The sequence below is a fragment of the Lissotriton helveticus genome, chromosome 8, assembly GCF_964261635.1.
Source record: "Lissotriton helveticus chromosome 8, aLisHel1.1, whole genome shotgun sequence".
In the NCBI taxonomy this organism is placed as follows: domain Eukaryota; kingdom Metazoa; phylum Chordata; class Amphibia; order Caudata; family Salamandridae; genus Lissotriton; species Lissotriton helveticus.
This window is the reverse complement of record NC_136069.1, coordinates 951,004,320-951,023,889: the sequence shown is the minus strand read 5'-3', so window position 1 is coordinate 951,023,889 and position 19,570 is coordinate 951,004,320. Positions and strand designations below refer to the sequence as shown.

Below are 19,570 nucleotides of genomic sequence, written 5' to 3'. Positions count from 1 at the left end.
GTCAGGATATGGCTACCGAGGGTGGCCAAAGATTGTTCGTAGACAAATTTGTACATAATTTGCTTCCTGAACCGTGTACTAAACTAAAAGATTCAGAAAGTGCACCGCGGGCAGCAACTAGAGGATGGAGTTTCCTAGGGTAGAGAGACCTATCAGACTCACGAACTTTGAAAAACAGTTATGCACGATACTGTCCAGAAGAAGATTCCTGATAATATGTGTTTTAATGTTATGTAGCATAGTTGTGTTTTTGACTTGTTATACTCTATTCGTATTTAAAGATACCTTTTCGAATGACACCCAGCCACCACCTCCTCCTACTATTTCTCCACACTACTTTCACCCTCTACCTGAACACGAGTCTGCCCGAAGACTCGAATTTGTAAATAACTCTTTCATTCAACTTCTACACCGACACCAGTCCATAATGAACACCTCGAACTGTTGGATATGCGGACTCATGCCACACACAACCGATAAGGGGATCCCATACTTCATTCTGCCATTCAGTTATTATGGTTCTCTGTGGGCTTTCCAGACCATGTTCCTATTCGCCCTAGAACCATACCCGACCCGTTCCACTGAGAGCGATTCCAGTAACAAGGCACTAATTGCAGGGATAAGAAATATGAGTAGGGATATCGACACATATCTGACAATCCCCAAAGATGAACTCAGTCCCTACACCTGTTGGAACGTGACCAAACATGGGGTTTACCTGATCAAGAGCCAGGCAGCAAAGAAATCCCGCCCAGTTTGGGTAGTCCCCCACCGAGGTCATTTATGTTTACAGGGTATTGGTAGGGATCCCACGGCACAGTTAGGAAAGAGCATTTGCACAGAAACATATGTGTTCGCTTCCCGAACTTCCCCTATACTCTTAGCAGCCAAAGGCACGTATTTCGTCTGCCACGACCAAGCCTACACGTGGTTGCCCCCTGACTTCTCAGGTACATGTTTCATCTCATTTCTGCTGCCTCCCACCTACACGGCCAGAGCAGATTACCATCGGACAAGGACAGCTAGGGGTGTCGTGAGTAAAGACGACACCGCAAGTCAGGAATTCGCTGACTTTGCAAAGGGTTTTCTGCCATTTTGGGGGCCTATGGTGAACAGCAGGAATATTCGTCAATTAGCAAGGATAGTTGAATCCGCCGTCATTGAAACGGCCGGAGCCCTTGGCAATTTGACAACCGAGCTTCAGTCGGATCGACTTATGACCCTTCAGAACCGAGTTGCCCTAGATATCATACTCGCCGATCGTGGGGGTGTGTGTAGAGTCATCCAATCCAGTTGTTGCATTTTCATCCCTGATAACGCACCGACAGTGTACCAGGCCATCTCTAAACTACATGAAATATCTGGTTCCCTTCACGTTGAGAAAGGGGATTGGTCCTTGCTGGGGTGGTTCTGGGAACTGATCACCGACTGGGGATGGAAAACACTGATCTTCATTGGGATGATCTTAGCATTTCTGTTTATGTTCTGCCTATGTGCACAGTGCGCTCCTGCACTATGTGGCCTCTGTGCTACTTCGTGTGTACGGAAGCCTGTGTCAAGGGACGAACGGAGTAACAGAATGATGCTACAGCAGCATCTCCACGAATTTCTCCATACCGATTTGGATTCAGATTAACGTGAGTTATTGCCTTACATAAGGGCAAAAGGAGGGTCTGTGGTTCTGAAAATCTGGACCCTGTTATCCCGATATCGAGGTCCAATACCCGTGTCACAAAATATCAACGTACCATGACAAATTTGGTGTCAACAGACCGATAATGATTAGGACATCATTCCTATGCATTTGCATCATAATCGAAGGTTGCTAACACCCCTAAATCATAGTTTCCGTTACGACCCGTTAGACTCCATTTTGTAAACGACATCCTTCTTACGTCTTGCCCTCATGATAAGTCAATTAAAGGTCGAGCTTGATCCAAAAGGACACGTCCACCTTCCCTGACTTCCCCCTGACCTGTCCCAACTGACTCCACTGCCTTCAGCCAGACCTGTTTGGGCAGCTCCTCGCCCAGTGGCCGAATGCGATCGCATCAATGCATAACATTCCACAAACCATTCACTACATACAGACCATGCTATCTGCAAACATGCACCTGTCCACGTTCCTTGTTTATGGCCAGTTTTATGACTAGGAGGTGCCCTTCTTTATTGAGGTTTCATCGATATCTGATGGGAGTTCCGGGCCTAACTGGGTAATCTATCAACGAACTGGACATCTAAAATGTGGGCTTGCTTACATGACTTCGCTCTTTGTATTATTGTAGAAATATGTGTATAGCCATATCATAAACTCAAGAATTCTTGCTCGAAGCTATTATGTTTGTATATAAGGAGAAGGCTGGTTCTGTAAAAACGAACAGTCTCCCGAGAACCTACTATACGTGTGGTGTACTTCTGGGACACGTGTTACTTGGTAGCTACCAATAAAACTTGATCTTTGACTGCGACTAGAAGACTCCGTGTTTCTGTGGTCCGGAACAAGGGAGAACTCAAGAGGTCTTCGGGTGTTATCCCCTGACACCAACAGGTTCCTAAAAACCAGTTACCTCAAGCTGTTGGGGGGCAGAAAGTTTGGGTTGAGTTTTTTCAGGTCTCTTTTCCAGACTTTGGGCTTTAAGGATTGGACCGGGTTAAATTTGACTTTTTCGTTGATGAATAAAGTGACAATGTGATGATCTGACCAGTCACAGGGTTGGATAGATTCGAGTTGGATAGAGTCCTCTTTGGAGATGATAAGGTCGATGATGGAGCCTTTCTCGTGGGTCGGGCTGTTGCAAATTTGGGTGAGGTCAAGGGCGTCGAGGAAGTTTTTAAGACTATTTACCACCGCGTCATTATGATCGTTCCAGTGAAGGTTGAAGTCGCCAAGGTATATTTGTGTGAGTTGTCGCCCTGAATTGGTTGTGATCAAATCCATGATTTGTTGCGAGAAGGTAGAATTGTCCCCTGGTGGGTGGTAAATGCCGTGAAGAGAGCATATCGGTTTGCCCCCGCTGATAATATCGAGGCAAATGTATTCACAGGAGATACCAAACTTCTCAGTCTAAAGACTGAGAAGTTTGGTATCAACCTTTTCAACATAATAAACCCACACTAATGCCAGTGTTGGATTTATTATGAAATGTACTCAGAAGGCATCTTACAGATGCGCCCTGAAAAACAAGCAGCTTTTAGTGTACTGGCTGACTGGTGCTGCAAGCCAGGTTTCTGACCTATTGGGTTAAGAGCTTTTGTGCTCTCGGAGGTCAGAAACAAAGCCTGCTCTGGGTGGAGGTGCTTCACACCTCCCCCTTGCAGAAACAGCAGCTCTAAGCAGTGAGCCTTAAAGGCCCTCATCTTGTGTTACACTGATTTGATTTTTACATTTATAAAGCACAACGAATGCCCGGAGGCGTCTTGGCGCTGAGGACAGACCAGGACGGTCAGTGTAGGTGTGGGTGTGTGCTGAGTTAGAGGTCTGCTTGGAATAGCCAGGTTTTTAGTGATTTTCTGAATGAGGTAAGGTTAGAGCGGTCTTTGATTGAGAGGGGCAGGCAATTCCAGAGTTTTGCTGCTCTCACCAGGAAACTCCTTCCACCCCAGCGTACCTGCTTGAACCTGGGTCCTGGGAGAAGTTTCAATTGTGCAGATCGGAGGTTCCTGGAGGGAACATAGTACTTTAATCTGGAAGTCAGGTAGGAGGGACCTTTTCCGTGAAGTGCTTTAAATGCAATGCAGAGAGCCTTAAACACTATTCTTTTCTAGACCGGCAGCCAGTGAAGCGCTACTAGGCATTGGGACACTGGTTCGTGCCTGGGAATGTTTAGAATCAGTCTGGCTGCTGCATTTTGCAGGCGCTGAAGCTTGCTCAGATGTTGTTCTTGGATCCCTAGGTAGAGAGCATTGCCATAATCCAACTTGGAGATTGCCAGAGTGGTTACCACTGTTTTCAGTGCGTCTGGGGGGATGAAAGATCGAATCTTTCGGATCAGTTCTAATATAGCCCAGAAACTTGACACGAGGCAGTTGATCTGGCTATCAAAGGTTAGCCGATAGTCAAACATTACCCCTAGATTTTTGACCTTGGAAACTGGCAAGGGGCATTCGCTCAATGCCGTGGGCCACCATTTTGGAGACCATCCTAAGGGATTGGAGCCCAGTAATAGGACCTCAGTTTTACTGCCATTTAATTTTAGGCAGTTGGATTGCATCCAGTTGTTGACGTGGGACATACAGATGTTGAAGCGTTCTGCCACCTCGTCTTCGTTGTTGGTAACTGAAATTACAATTTGTGTATCATCAGCGTAGCTGATAACTGAGAACCCAAACTGCCTGATCAGTGTGGCCAGAGGGGCCACGTAAACATTAAAGAGCATAGGGCTCAAGGAAGAGCCCTGAGGAACCCCACAGTGAAGTTTGAGGATTTGTGAGCGTAATCAGTTTATTTCTACTCTGAAAGATCTTTCAGATTTTTTGGGCAGCTCCAACTAGTGGAGATGCCTGTGCCCCCCGACCTAGCCTCACTTTTTGGCACCAGGACAGGCAGGAAAGTTAGTTATAGAGTAGGAGAGGCCACCTTGGCTTGGCACACCTCTAGGGTGGCCAGGAGCAGAGGTGAACCCCTCTCTTCAGAATTCTCCATCTTGGGTTGGAGAATCAGTACCAATAGGAATAGGGGTGTGCCCCTATCCCCAAAGGGGAGGGGGCAGCCAAAGGGTGTAGTCACCCTAAGGGACAGTAGCTATTGGCTACTGCCCTCTAACCTCAGTAACACCCTTAAATGTATTATTTAAGGGGTTCCCTTGAACCATGTTCCTCAGATTACAACCCAAGAAGAAGGTGGACCGAAGAGCTGTGCAGCAGCAAATGAGGAAGACAACTGACTTGGCCCCAGCCCTACCGGCCTGTCTGCCGCTTCAAGGACCCTGCTTGCAGAAACCAGCGTGTCCAGCAGCCAGCAACCTCCAAGAACCCCAGAGACCTGAGCTGCCTTGGACAGACTCTTTTCTCCTGTGGACACAGGATTTGCCCATAAAAAAAAAACTTCAAGGACACAGATCCAGGTGGATCTGAGACCATGCTGAACCAGTTGTCCACGGCTGAGTCCAGGAGGCCCAACAATCCAGTGACGTCTCCCTAGCGATCCTAACCTGGGATCAAATGTTGGAAGACTTCTCCTGAACTTCCCCACGACGCCTGTAGCCTCATCTTGAAGGGTCGGACCAACCGGATCCAGTGAGAAAAACCAGATGCCTAAGACACCCCTGCAACCGCAGCCACGAGGCTTAGGGGTGCCCAACCGATGGTGTCCCAATATTCCCTGATATCCAACATCTCTCTAGTCGTTGGATACCTGCAGCTAGTCTTTTGGTCCAAGCCTGCAGCCGTTTTCTCCAATAAAGGATCTCCATTGATATCAATAGGGCACTAGATGCCCCCTTTGCACACTGCCACCTCTGTGCCACTGGGGGTGCAGCTTTGGTGCCACTTGGTGGCCTCTACAGTGCTGAACTCAACCCCCAGGGCCTGTGTCCCTGAGCCACGGGTACTTACCTGCAACTGGTGCCTCTTCAAGTTGTCCCCAGTTACCATGAGCTACCATTGGGCCCAGTAACCTCTGCACCTTGCCGCCTCACTACTGCTGGGGGTGCAGTACCTACCTTGGTCCGACCCTTGCCCAGTGTTGGTCAAATCTCCAGAACACTGAACTTGTAAGTTGAGTGCTTACCAGAAAATTACTTATCGGTCTTTCCTCCCATAGGATTGCATTGGTTTATCTCTGTGTTGTTTCTGAGATTAGTACTAAGTACCTCTGACATTGTAAAGTATTTTATGCACCCGTAAAGTATTTTTAATGCTTATACAAATGTTTGCCAACTGTATATTGAAAGTATTGCATTTCTGAAAAGTCTACTTACTTGTAACTGAGTACCTAAAATCAAAGTAACTAAAGTAATATGTTTGTAAACATTGACCTGGAGTTAGTCATTGAGTGTGTGATCCTGCCTTGTAAAAGTGTGTACAACAAAGGGATTCACACTACACACTGATAAGCCTAACTACTCTGCCCAGCTACTACTAAATTGAGAGTAAGTTATCTACCTTATCCTCTGCTTTACTTTTGGGGACTTACTGGACTCTGTGCACACTTTCTTTTTGATATAGCTTCCTGGAAAGGAGTGTGCTTGGGACTACAACATAGGTGAAACTAATAAGAGCCAGTCAGTCTAGGATTCCCACATACTACAAAGGGCATCATGGCATTTTCTGCAAGTTACAACAGATCAATAATGCAGTAATGGCAAAGGCGCTGTACGTGGTGAAAAAGAACGAACATTACAATGATTGTGCACCAGCCAATAACAAAAGCTGAAGTAGATTAGAAGTGATAGGGAGTCGGTGCATACTGTAGTGGAACAGTTAAAAATAACAGAAGCATCCAGAGGCAACCCCTTGCCAACATGTAATACAGCAGGTACAGAATCATTAAGATTTCTTAGCTATTATTACCCATCTGTGCTGCTTTCATATTCAGTTCTCTACTTACTGCACTATCTCAACAGAACAGGAACACTGAGTTTGTCAGTGTGCGGAGGATGTGATTAGGCACAATGTAATCATGCATAGTGAAGAGAGCCAATTGCTGAAGTGGGTAGACCCGTTGCTGTAGACTCTGGTGGGCAGGAGCCAAAGGTGACTGAAGGTTAAACAGACCAATAGGTTTAGACAACTGACCCAAAGAAGAGAGATAGAGAGAGATGAGGGAGAGATGCAGACGTATAGACAGACCGAGAAAGAGGGATGGATTTTGCATACAAATCCCTAAAAGGACTTAGGAAGCAAGCGCTTAGAGAGTATTCAATTTGTCCACTGACTGATTAAATTTGGAAGACAGAATACACCGAAAGTTGGTCTCCTTTGTCTTTGGAAAGAAATGTATGCAAGACTGCAGAGTCTTGCACCTATTTACAGTATCACAGGTCAGACATATCAACTTATCAGAAGCTAGATATAAATATATATAGGTGTATTTGTGATTTACTCTTTTTAAGGCTGGCAAGACCACAAGAGTAGTCTCTAAGCATGACCTAAAAATGACTGCAAAGTGAGATGAACAATGGATTTTCTAAATAAGGTGCACTTCATCAGAAACAATAAAAAAGCATAAAATATTGGAGGTTTTAGGTAATTGTTCCTAAAATGATTTGTGCAGGGATCACAACATACATTTTAATTAAAGAAAATTGATTACAATGGTTCACCCAGTTACACTTTACACTAAAAGGAAACGGTCAATCTCTTCCTCAAAAATGGTGCTGTAAATTTTGTAATACTAGTAAATCATTAGTCTGCCAATATTATAATTAAACACTTACCACAATAACATCTGGGTCAACTTTGTGGATCTTTGCTAGGAAGAATCCTAATAATGTCCTCTCTGTTAGGGCAATCTCAATATTTGCATTCTAAAAAAAAAAATTGTGTTTAGGTATGTGGCGATAAAGTATTTTTGTGTTCACTGTGCAGTACAATTTACTGTTAAACCTGATCAAATGTACACAGAGTAAAGTGTAGCTGCCTCGGATTGGTGCCTTATAGGGATCATTTCGCCTCTTTCCGTTTTGAAAATCAACATGATCTCAATGCGAGCATTTGTTTAAACGTATTTTACTTCAAAGGCTAGATAATTAAATACAAAGTATCTAGCAATCAGGTAAGTGAAACCTCCCTTTCATAAAACAAGAATATATCCAAACTTGACCATATCTCCGCCTTGTGTGATGATAGGAGGAATAAGAGTGAGTAACAGGGTAGCCACACCTACGGAAACAAATAAACACTAAATATATGAGCATGTCTAGAAATGTCTAGGTCAATTGTTTTGTATTCTGCAGGACAGAAGAGTAAGTGGATTGTCTCAGTGCTAGCATGGGGCTCAAAATTAATAATTACTTAAAAAAGAAAAGGGAAAGGAGGAGTTTGTCATCTTTGCTCAATGGCCAATTTTTCAGACCTCAAGAAGACATAAGTTACTTATCTGTAACAGCAGTTATCGAGTATTGGTTTCTTTCACAGATGCCCAAGCTTGAATCGTTTCCCATCGTCTAAGTGGGAGTCCCACGGTAACAAAGCAGTAATTCAAAAATTTCCATAGGCTATCATGGAAGCAACCAGGTATTTAATAGCCCATCTACCTCCTTTTCTAAAATAAAAGACCAAAATACAACCAATCTGTAACCAGCAACCTCTAGAACCTTCCCAAGAGAGGATGAATCCCTCAGATTTTCCAGCACAAGTGTGAATATTAATACCGGAGTGTAAGGGGAGCCTCTTCGGGGAGGAGGGTGGGTCCATGTGAATCTGAAAGATACCAATACTGGATAACTGCAGTAAGTAATTTATTGAGTATTGGAGTATCTTTCATAGATTCACATGCTTGAATCAGAATAGCAAGCTGTAAAGTAAAAAAAAATAAGCACTCTTCGTGGATGGTGGATAGTGCCAATAATATTTCAAAATGTATTCACAAAAGGAGTATCTTGTGAAAGAACGGGTGTAAAAGTAAGTGCATATAAAGGCATTGACATCTGACAAAAACTTCTCAACCAGCTTAAACAAGTATATAGTCTTTCATAACCAATGAAGGTACATGTTCAAATGCAAATCAATATTGACAACAGAAAATACATTCTCCAATTAAAGAGGCTCACCTTACTGAAATAAATGACGCAGTACTGCCTGTCCCACTGCAGCACAGCACGTTGTGTTCACTCCAGGCAGTAGTGCTGTGTGAAAGTATGTCTAGTCTTCCATGTCGCAGCTCTGCAGATTTTGTCCAGTGGCACCCCTGCTAACATGGCAGCCAATGTAGAGACTGCTCTTGTGGAGTGCGCTTTCACTGTCTTTGATAAGGTCTTGCCTGCTTGATCATGGAAAAACTAAATTGAGGCCGCTATCCACCTTGCAATGGTGGCTTTAGAAACCGCAGTGCCCAGACGACCTTGCCCATAGGCTACGAACAGTTGATCTGTTTTGCGGGAAGACTTAGGTTTTGCCAGGTAGATTTTAAGACACCTCATGATGTCTAAAGCACAAGTTATGAGACTTTCTTGTTTGTAAGTCCACATTCGGCCTTTCAGTGGTCTGCCCCGATTGCTCAGAGTTAAGTGGATTAGCCAGGCTGCTGGGAGGGCAGTGTGCTGGTCTATAGGAATGCCAGGCCAGGAGGTGGCGTCGTAAACTATGCTCTTCAAAGGCAGCGGGGAGGCCTGGGGTTCAGCTTCAATCTGACACTCTTGAGTCAGGGCCAACTTAAGGAAGGTATGTGCAGATGGTAGGGGGAGAGTCCATGGAAATAAGCCATCCCAAGGGGTGTGTTTAGCCAGCTCTTACCTCCTTGCTGGAAAATAAGCCATTATGGATTTGGAAAAATGATGCACTTTGGGACAAACTACTGTCACACTCTACAGGATGTGGTCATAACTATGAGGAGTTGCCCTGCTCTCATTGGTCAGCAGTGACCTGGTGCTTGACCCAGAGAATTTTGAATAATTATCTGAGAGGGGCAGAGCCCTCCAGATCGGCTGCTTGAAACTGAATGAAGCAAGAAGTGCCCTGCTGAAAATATTTTGCTGTGCAAGGAACTCTAAGGCCTGACCTCTGAAGACTGCACCAAGTGAAACTGCAGCCCTGGGGATTACCTTTCTGCAAAAGGACTCAGTGGACTCCCTGCAAGCTACAGGTTAACAGAGCTCACCTGAACAGCCCTACAAAGAATTCAAAGCCTGCAGTACCAGTGGATTTGTAAGGGTTTTGTTCAAGTGGATTGCAGAATTGAAGTTTCACACTTTCAAGGACCCTCTTGGAGATTCCAGAACCTTGGATTGTGTGTTGGATACTTTGGGACCCACAAGCAGAACTCCAGAAAGGTGTTCTAACTGGACCCCGCTTGCTGAATAAGGCGGCCCACCACAATGGTGAGAAAATTCTTCAGTACAATTCATAAAGGTGTGTCCCTGACGGAGAAAACGAAATTACTAAAAGGGGCAATGTTGGTTTCTAAGCACTAGAAAGTGACTAATCCTTAAAAATTCATATTTCTGGTTCCCTACAGTGGATAATTTTCGTTTTGGGGTCATTTAAAAGATAAAAATATTACCCATTTGTATAAATTGGTGTGTGATTTTTATTTTGTGTTGTGTCTTGATTATTTTCTGAAATGGTGTTTTTAAATGCTTTACATACCTGTCTTTGAAGTTAAACCTGTCTGTTCGCAGCCACGTTACCAAGGGTTGAGCATAGGAATAATTTTCTAAGACCTATGCTGAGTCCTATCATGTGTTAGTGGCTTTATTGCCAGTGGCAGACCTACATCTGCCCCTACCAATAAACCACTTTCCAACATTTGGTGTTCAGCGGTGCGGATGAGGACTTGTGTTTAAAAAGTACACCTTTCAATGAATAATTTAAGATTATAAAAATCCTCTAAATTGCCTTAGAACAAAACTTTTGAGTTTGATTTTTGGAATTTGGACTAAACTGTGTTTAATCCATTGTTTTGATTTTTCCAAATTGTTTTAAGTCTATTGTGCCTAGTTTTTTGTGACCCAAAACTAGGGAACCATGGAGCTGGACCTGGCTAAACTGTCCCAGTTTAAGATGGCGGATCAACAGTCACCGACATCAAGCGGTGACAATCGTCGCAGGGTTTGAACCCGGGCATCCCTATCTGCACCGCGAGTCGAGGTATCGACTCGAGAATGATCCAAAAGAGATCAAAACGTTAGGTCAAAAATTGACCAGGAGTATTGCTCTTACCGGATCTGTGCTTGCTGGCGCGTAAAAAAGAACGGACGTCAGTGCGCGAGGGTGGCGTCTAAGTACTCCGATGACGTCATCACGACACCGACGACAGACGCGGACGCGATGCGCAGGGGTACTGCTTCGCAAAACTTTCCGGATCCAGTCTGACGCCTGGGGATATTCTAAGGTAAGGAATTCAACACTAACCTGTTCCTTTCAAATGTGTGTAGTATTCATTCTTCCTGTGTAGAAGGATCAGAGAAGAAAGTCCTGAGAATGACAGGTTTGTTTAAATGGAATTGCGAAGGAACCTTAGGGATGAATTTGGGATTCATACTGAGAATAACCATTTTATCTGTTAAAATAGGAAAAGGATGTTTTATGGTGAAAGCTTGTATTTCGCTAACCTTTCTAGTAGATATTAGGGCAAGCAAGCGAGCTACTTTCCACATCAGGTATTTAATGTTCATTCTATGGATGGGTTCAAACGGTTGCTTCATCAACTGCGATAGGACTACTTTTAAGTGGTCACAAACTGGGGTGGCAAGGTGAGCAAAAGAATGATGGATTTAACCCAGATCTCTTGACTGGGGGCGAATGTCTTGATTTGTTCTGCATTCCGTCCATCAAGTGTGTGTCTTTTGCTTTCTCGCCCAAAGTGCACCGGGTATGCCCAGGCGTGGGTCCCGGGCTCACTGTTCCACTGGATTCAAGCTATCCTGGCTGATATGGGGTCAAACCCCAAAAACAGCCCTAGAATGCTTGTTTCTGGTCCAGGGAGGACCTGGCTTCGCAGTTCAGTCTGGACTGCTCCCATGAAGCACAGGGTCAAGACTGATTTGCATATGGCCAGATCTACACTGGGGTGGCATGGTGAGCAAAATAAGGATGGATTTAACCCATATCTTTTGACTGGGAGTGAATGTTTTCATTTTCTCTGTGTACGAAGCTGGCTCTGTATATACTATACCAGAGTCCAGTGGAATCCCAAAGGTAGGCAAAGGTAAAAGTAGATAGCACCTTACTCTCTATTTGTGGTGGTGTGATAGAGCAGTAAGGCTGTATCAGAGGACAGTGTTAAGCATTTGATGTACACACTCAAGTAGCAAATGAAATCACACAATCAAAGACTGACCTTGAAAGCAATTGGTTTTGTATAAAAAATATTCTTTTAGTTATTTTATTTTCTAGAATCAAGCACGCCTGGCGCAGGTAAGCAATACATACTTTACAGTAGTAATGCAGTTTGTAAACAGTTTGAATTGTAACTGTATATGCACTTTGATTTGTTTACAGTAGAGATACTAGTAATGCCATGCTTTTGATATACTGTGCCTATACTTTGTATTGGCTTTTTAGTAGAATGTTAAGTAAATTACTTTACAAATTACTTTTCTTACACAGTGCTGTATACCTGGATATTGCACTGGGACATTTCATGTAAACAGGTAAGTAAAAGCGTTTTTATAATTTACTTTACTAGTTTTAAAGGGTTTCTTAGATTTCCCAACACCACACTTGGAAACTTTTCTCAGAAAAACAGTTGGTTAGCCTATGGAGGAAAATAGGGTTACGATTAAAACGTAAGTATTTGGTTGTGGGGGTTGGTACTCTGGGGTTAGACTCAGGGGTCTCCCAGAGTCAAGGATAAACTTCTTACACCCTCAGCAGAACTAGGACGGCCGGGTGCAGAGTGCGGAGGCCCAATGCTATCCAATTGGGGATAGGGGGCCTCCGGTTGGTGGTTGCCTACAAGCAGGCCACTGGGTTGGGGGAGCAAAGCTCCTGAACTTAAGCTCAGGGCAAATGGAGGTTCAAGCCAGCACAAAAGGTGCACCCTCAGTGGCACTGGGGCGGCCAGGTGCAGAGTGCTGTTTTGCCGTCGGGAGCCCTGTAGCTTTCAACGGGGAGTCTCCGGTTTGCAAACACTACAGGCTAGGGGACGAAGGTCTTCTGGGTGCAACTACAACTTGGAGAGATAAGTTGGGATGCTGGAGGTTGGTTAGGTACGGACAGTTGGGCCACCCAAGGCTGTGGGGTGTCCAGTGCAGGGGTGCTTTTTAGGGTCTGATCTTCTTACCAGCTCCTGGTCGCAGTTGGGGGGACCTTTCGGTTTGAGGCAGCAGGTGTCGGCTGGAGGCTTGAGGCAAGTCAGGGGTCACCAGATCTCAGGTCAAGATCACCGGGGAGACTTCTTGGTGTTGGGCCACTCGAACTCAGGCCGTGGGTGTCGGGTGCAGACTTGCGGATCCTGCCGGAGCTGGAGTCTGTTGGTGAACAAACCTGGTGTTCACAGTCTATTCTTTTGAAGGCAGGGCAGGTCCTCAGAGTTCTGGAGGCTGCTGGCTGCAGGACACACCGGGTTCTCGCTTCTGCAGGTTCGAGGTGGTGACAGGCCAGTAGGGCTGGGTCCAAGTTTGTAGACTGCCTCCACTTCTTAGCTTCGGCACAGATGTTCATTCCTTCTTTTCTTCTTCTGGTTTCTGGTCTGCCTTCGTGGTTCAGGGCTGCCCCCTAAACACTGTGTTTAGGGGGCGTTTTAGGGGTCCTCTGGGTCAGTAGCCAAATGGCTACTGACCTTAGGGTGACTACACCCTTGGCGTAAAAAACCCACGTGGGGGAGTGAGCACAATCCCTAATCCTGATTGGGGAGTGCCTATCTGCAAGATGGTGGGCACTGAAGAGTGGGCTTCACCTTGCCTCCCCCACCTGAAGGGTGGGGTTGGCAGAGGTGGGCACACCTTCGGGGCTGGTTGATTGTTCCCACCTGTCTTCCCGCCAAAAAGGAGAGGTGACAGGAAGGGGGCCTGCTCCTGATAGCAGGAGAGGATGGGTGTTGCATTACAAAGGCTGCAGGTAGTTTGAAGCTCCCCTGCCACAGATGGCTCTTCCTGGCCTGGGGAGGTGTGACCACCTCCTCTCAGGAAAGGCTTTTCTTTCTAGGCTCAGGGAGAAAAGGCTCCCACCCCAGGGGGCCAGAAACATGTCTTGTGGTGGCATGCTGATGTGTACTAGTCAGGGAACTCACCAGAGGCTGGTCGTTTTTCAGGGGGCATCTGGAAGATCACATCTGAGTGCATTTTTCACTAAACCCAACACTGGCATCAGTGTGGACTTAATGTGCTGAAAAGTTGGAAACAAAACTTCAGTTTTCAGTGCAGCCATTATGGTATTGTGGAGTTCGTAATGACAAACTCACAGCACCATATACTCTTAAGGGCAGCACTGCACTTACAATGTCTAAGAATTGACATAGACACTGTAGGGCTACAGGGCTCATGCACCTTTACCCTCACCACTAGAATAATGCACCCAGCTAGAGGGGTTGACTGATCTATACCAGGGCAGTGGGTTGTAGGCATGGCACACGGGCTGTGTGCCATGTCTACTTCACTTTGTTCTGCACCATGACACGCAGCATGCACTAGCAGTGTGTGTGTTTATATTTATTTATTTATTTTATTTATTTGTTTACGCGATTTTTAAAGCGCTGCAATTACCCAGGGGTGTCTCGGAGCTGATGCTCTGATTAAGACTACTGGTATGAGAATACTGACACAGCAACCCTTTCTTTAGTTGCTTCCTGAGAGTGAAGGGGTTACTGAGGATGATAAGATTACTGAGAAAATAACCATGTTTTTAATTTCTTCCTGAAAATAATGAGGGTGGGACTGGTCTTTATTTTTAGGGGGAGGGAGTTCCACAATCTTGCAGCGGCGTTCGTGAAGCATCTGTCTCCCCAGTTAACGCTTCTTGTTCTGGATATGTTGAGCAAATGGGCATTATTGGAACGAAGCGTTCTGGGGGCAATATGAGGTTTAAAAGATTTCCTAAGGAATTTAGGTCCAAGGTTGTTAATTGCCTTGTAGACAATACAGAGAGATTTGAATTTTGTGCGGCTTCTGATGGAAACCAATGCAGATGTTTGATGTGTTTAGAGATGGGACTGAATTTTGAGATGCCCAGTAAAACTCTAGCTGAGGCATTTTGTATCATCTGGAGTTTGGCGATGACCTTTTCTTGTGCGTTCAGAAGGAGGGCGTTACAATAGTCAGTGTGTGAGAACACAAGTGTTGAAATTAGTGTTTTTCCTGCCGCTTTAGGGAGATATGGGAGTATTTTCTTGATTTTTCTTAGTATGTTAAATGATAGTAAAGTAAAGTCCACATTTGTAAAGCGCACAATCACCCGTAAGGGTCTCTAGGCGCTGGGGGCCGTCGGGAAGATTAAGCGAGCTATTGCCCAGAGTCACATGGTGCTGGGCTAACCTGCCGCCGGAGCCGGGGATATAACCGTGGTCCCCAGATTCCAGCGTCAGTCGCCCTGGCCGCGGCGCCACACCTCTCCCCTGATGAAGAAACTACTGAGTTGACATGATGGTGAAAATGGAGTTTGTCATCAAAAATGACTCCCAAATTTCTGACTTTACTGACTGGCTCAGGTGGAGTGCCCATTTCCTCCGGCCACCAAAGGGGGGACCATGTTGGCTGGATCTTGCCGAACAACATAACTTCGGTCTTTGTAGAATTGAGTTTTAAGCAGTTGGAAGACATCCAACTACTGATGGCCCTCATGCCTTCTTTAAAATTTGCCGCTTTTTTGGGGCCATCCCTGTGTATGGATACTACCAACTGAGTGTCGTCGGCGTATGTCGTTAAGTTGATGTTATAGGCTTTTATTACCCTCGCTAAGTCCGAAATATATATGTTGAAAAGAGTCGGACTTAGCGAGGAGCCTTGTGGGACCCCACAAGGGAGGGTGAAAGTGGGGGAAGTATATGAGCCCAGTTTAACTGCCTGTTTACGGTCTGCCAGAAAGGATGCAATGAGGTTGTTGGCTTTGTGTGTAATACCGATGGCTTCGACACGATCGATCAAGGTGGAGTGATCGACCGTGTCGAAGGCCGCCGATAAATCCAGTAGGATGAGTACAGCCTCTCCACCGTTGTCCATAGTCTTCCTTATTTCATCTGCAGCCTTTATCAGGGCGGTTTCTGTACCGTGTCCCTGTCTGAAGCCGAACTGGGTGTCATCTAAAAGTTTGTTGTTATGGATAAATTCAGACAGCTGTTGATTCATAATGGATTCAAAAATTTTAGCTGGGAAAGGCAGGGATGCAATAGGTCGGTAACTAGAAGGTGATGAAGGGTCAAGTGATGGTTTTTTGAGCAAAGGTTTGATTATTGTGTTTTTCCAAATAGTAGGGTATGAGCCCGATAAGAACATGGAATTGCAGATGTGTGTTAAAGGTGGAGTGATGATGTCTGGGATGGTATTAAGAATCGCTGGATGACAGGGGTCCAAAGGAGATCCAGATTTGATAGATGAAATAAGTTTATAGATGTGTTGAGGGTGTATATTAGTGAATTCCATGAAGCTTGGTATGTCCAAACTTGTTTGTGTGTTGGTTGTTTTGGTAATGGTAGCTTTAGGAGTAAAGTCCTTAAATATGGACGTGACTTTTTCGGAGAAGACGTCCGCCAGTGCATTGCAGAGGGTTTGAGATGTTTCAGTAGGAGGGCTTGAGGGTGCAGCCAGGTGGTTCACCACCTGAAACAATTTTTTCATGGTGCATTTTGCCTGATCGATTTGAGTAGTGTAATAGTTGTTTTTCTCTATGGTTATCATCTGTCTATATTTGTAAAGAGCAGATTTGTAGGCTATTTTGTCAGCCGAATGATATTGTTTGCGCCAATGGCGTTCTAAGTTTCGGCAGTGTTGTCTTTGCAGTCTTAATTGTTCGGAGAACCAGGGGGCCGAGGGGGTTTTTCTATTATATTTAGAGGATCTGGGTGGGGCTAATGTTGTGAATGCTTCTTCCAGGCTTGAGGTATAATTATTAGCTGCAATGTTTGGGTCTGTCTCTGTATCTGCACAGGAAAATACATCAGTAAGGGTCTGAATAAGTCGTGTCCGATCAAGGTTTCTCCAATCTCTAGTGATTTGAAATGGGTTGGGAGATGCATTGTTGTATATAGGGCTTTTAATTTTAATGTCGAATAAGATTGCTGAATGATCAGACCATGTTAAAGGTAATGTTTTATTTATAATAATGTTTGGGTTATTAGTAAAAATACCATCAAGTGTATGTCCAGCTTTGTGTGTGGGAGTGGAAACCAGTTGTTTGAGTTCAATAGGTAGTAAGTCGTTGATAAGCTGGAAAGTGTCTCTGTCGGTTAGGGATTCGAGATAGAAATTGAAATCTCCTAGTAAGGTGAAATGTTTATTCTCTACGGCTAGTTCGCTTAGTCGATTCAACTGTGACAGAAATACAGTGCGGGAGCCTGGGGGCCGATACAGTAAAACGCCGGTAAGTGATTGCTTAGCAGCAAGAGTGATAGTAAAGGCAAATGCCTCGCAGTGAGGGTGCTGTAAATCGATAGCTTTAACTTGGAAGCAATTGCGATAGATTATAGCAATCCCGCCGCCTTTTTTTGTAAAGGTACGATCCTGCCTGAAGACGCAGTAATCTTCGGGCATGGCGGCTTTAAAGTCCGGGCCTGATGCCTCGTCTCCCCATGTTTCCGTGAGGAATAAGAGGTCAAGAGCGTGGGAGGTAATTAGCTCAAGTATCTCTATTTTGTGGCAAGGAAGGGAGCGGACGTTAACAAGCGCAGCTTGTATATGTTTTTGGTGTATTGTTGTTTGTCGGCTATTATTGATGCAGAGCGTGCAGGTGAAAGGTCCTGCAATCGGGTCTGCATACAAGCATGTTAGTTGATCATGGGCCTTCTGTAAGGTCTTATTTAAGGACATAAGGTCGTTCGAAGTATAAGTACGACATACTGTCTCATTAGGGGCAGTGGGGGTGGCCCAGGGCTCGGGCCAGACTCGGACGGGCTTGGCTTTGGTGCGGCTTCGGCGCGCGCACGGCGCGCCCGCTGCGCCAGCCCGCTGCGCCGTCTGGCCATGACACACATTATATAGGGTGTGGGGAGGGTGGGAGGCCGGCGCGACTAGAGCGCTCCCCCAGCCACACCTAAGATGGCGCCCACCGCCGCCCTAAGCCGGCTTGAAAATCGGCTAGGCGAGGCAGGAAAAGAGGTATTAAGAGCGTGTAAAGGTGTCAGAGTGCCTGTAAATTACTTTTCCCCAATTATCATCACTAAAAAGCCCCCAATGTTAAAAAGTGCAAAACGATCTTAAAAAGCTTCCTTTGAAGTGAGATGCCTCCTAAAAATGATGCAAAGTATTCTCAAGACAGTGCAAAATAGCAGCAAGCTCGCAGCCCTAGTTACCCTCACTAGGGAGAGCTTCAAAGGCACAGCAGAGCCTCTAAGGGTGGCACAATAAGTGCTGCACCCCTTAGAGGCCTTCCCTGGCCACAGTCCTTTTGGCACTGACATGTGGCCACAGAGGTGCCAATTGGGGGTACAAGGTACAGTTTTAGGGAAAGAACACAGGCCACGGAAACCTGATTGGCAGGGGCCCAGGGCACATCAAGTCAAAGTGCATCAGTAGGCTGGCAAAAAAGTGGTGGGGTTACTGCAACAGAAACCCAGCTTCCTACATTCTGCAATCCGTCTGTCAATTGTGTGTCTTTTGCTTACTCGCCCCTATTGCGCCGGGTATCCCAGACGTGGGTCCCGGGCTCTTTGTGCCACTGGATTAAAGCTATCCTGGGTGATGAGGGGTGAAACCCCGAACCCGGTCCTAGGAGGCTTGTTTCCGATTCAGGGAGTACCTGGCTTGGCAGTTCGGTCTGGACTGTTCCCATGAGGCACGGGGTCACGACTGATTTGCATATGGCCAGGTCTAAACATGGGTGGCAAGGTGAGCAAAAGAATGATGGATTTAACCCAGATCTCTTGACTGGTGAGGAATGTTTTGATTTAATCTGCAATCCATCCATCAATTGTTTGTTGAAGTTCAAAACAAGCCTTTCATGAATTGCTGTCTAACTCTGGTAGAGGAGAGATGGATCCTTTGGGGGGCGTCTATATCGAGAAATAGCTGCTAGATTAACCTTGACTGAAGAGTATACCAACCCAGGTTTTGCCAGAGCCAGTAAATACAGTAAGATTTGTTCTGGACCAGAGAATTACGGATGTATTTTGTTTCGACGGCACAAAAGGCAGAACCACTTCCATTTAAGCCTGTATGTCTTGTTGGTGCTATTTGCACAACATTTGGCGATAATGTCTTTACACTCTTGTTCAATAGTCAAATCTTATAATTCAAACAACTCAGGAGCCACGCATGCACTACACATCTGACCCTGGTTCCTGGTGAACAGAGTTGGTGTTGGCAGCAGACAGATGGGCTGGATTTCCGAGAGGAGGAGAAGTTCTGTGAACCAGTGCTGACTGGGCCACCTGGGGGCTATTAAAAGGAGACAGTGCTCCATTTTCATTACAAACTTGGGTATCAGTGGAATGGGTGGAAAGGCGTAAGCATATAGTCTAGACCAATGCACTGAAAGGGCATTCCCATCAGAGTTTGGGAGAGGGAATCTGCATGCGAAGAACTGGCATTTGGAATCTGTACGAGACATATGTAGTTATAGATTCCTTACTGCCCCACCCATCCTCCCCGTTCTGCGAAATGACTTCTAGGAATAGGGACTCCATTCCAGGGGCCTAGTTATGTGCTCCAGTGGGCAGTGTCTTGCATGGCTCTGAGTTTCTGCTGTGGAAAGTCATGACCGAACTGACATCAACACGCAGGGGCGGCGTCTAAATAGACACCACAATGTCATCCCAGCCACCATGACACCGACGACTGACACGGAGTTGACAGAACGCCACCTACCGACGCACAGGGGTACT

The 19,570-nt window shown here is 45.6% G+C and overlaps 1 protein-coding gene across 1 annotated transcript in view; it reads right to left on the bottom strand.

Moving 5' to 3' along the window:
* The window catches only part of POLA1 (DNA polymerase alpha 1, catalytic subunit), a 1,864,208-nt gene that overhangs the window by 1,397,217 nt on the left and 447,421 nt on the right, over positions 1–19,570 (bottom strand). The window contains exon 18 of the mRNA XM_078657805.1: positions 7,377–7,466. Within this exon, the coding sequence (XP_078513931.1) occupies positions 7,377–7,466 (90 nt within the window). The remainder of the gene's footprint in view (positions 1–7,376; positions 7,467–19,570) is intronic.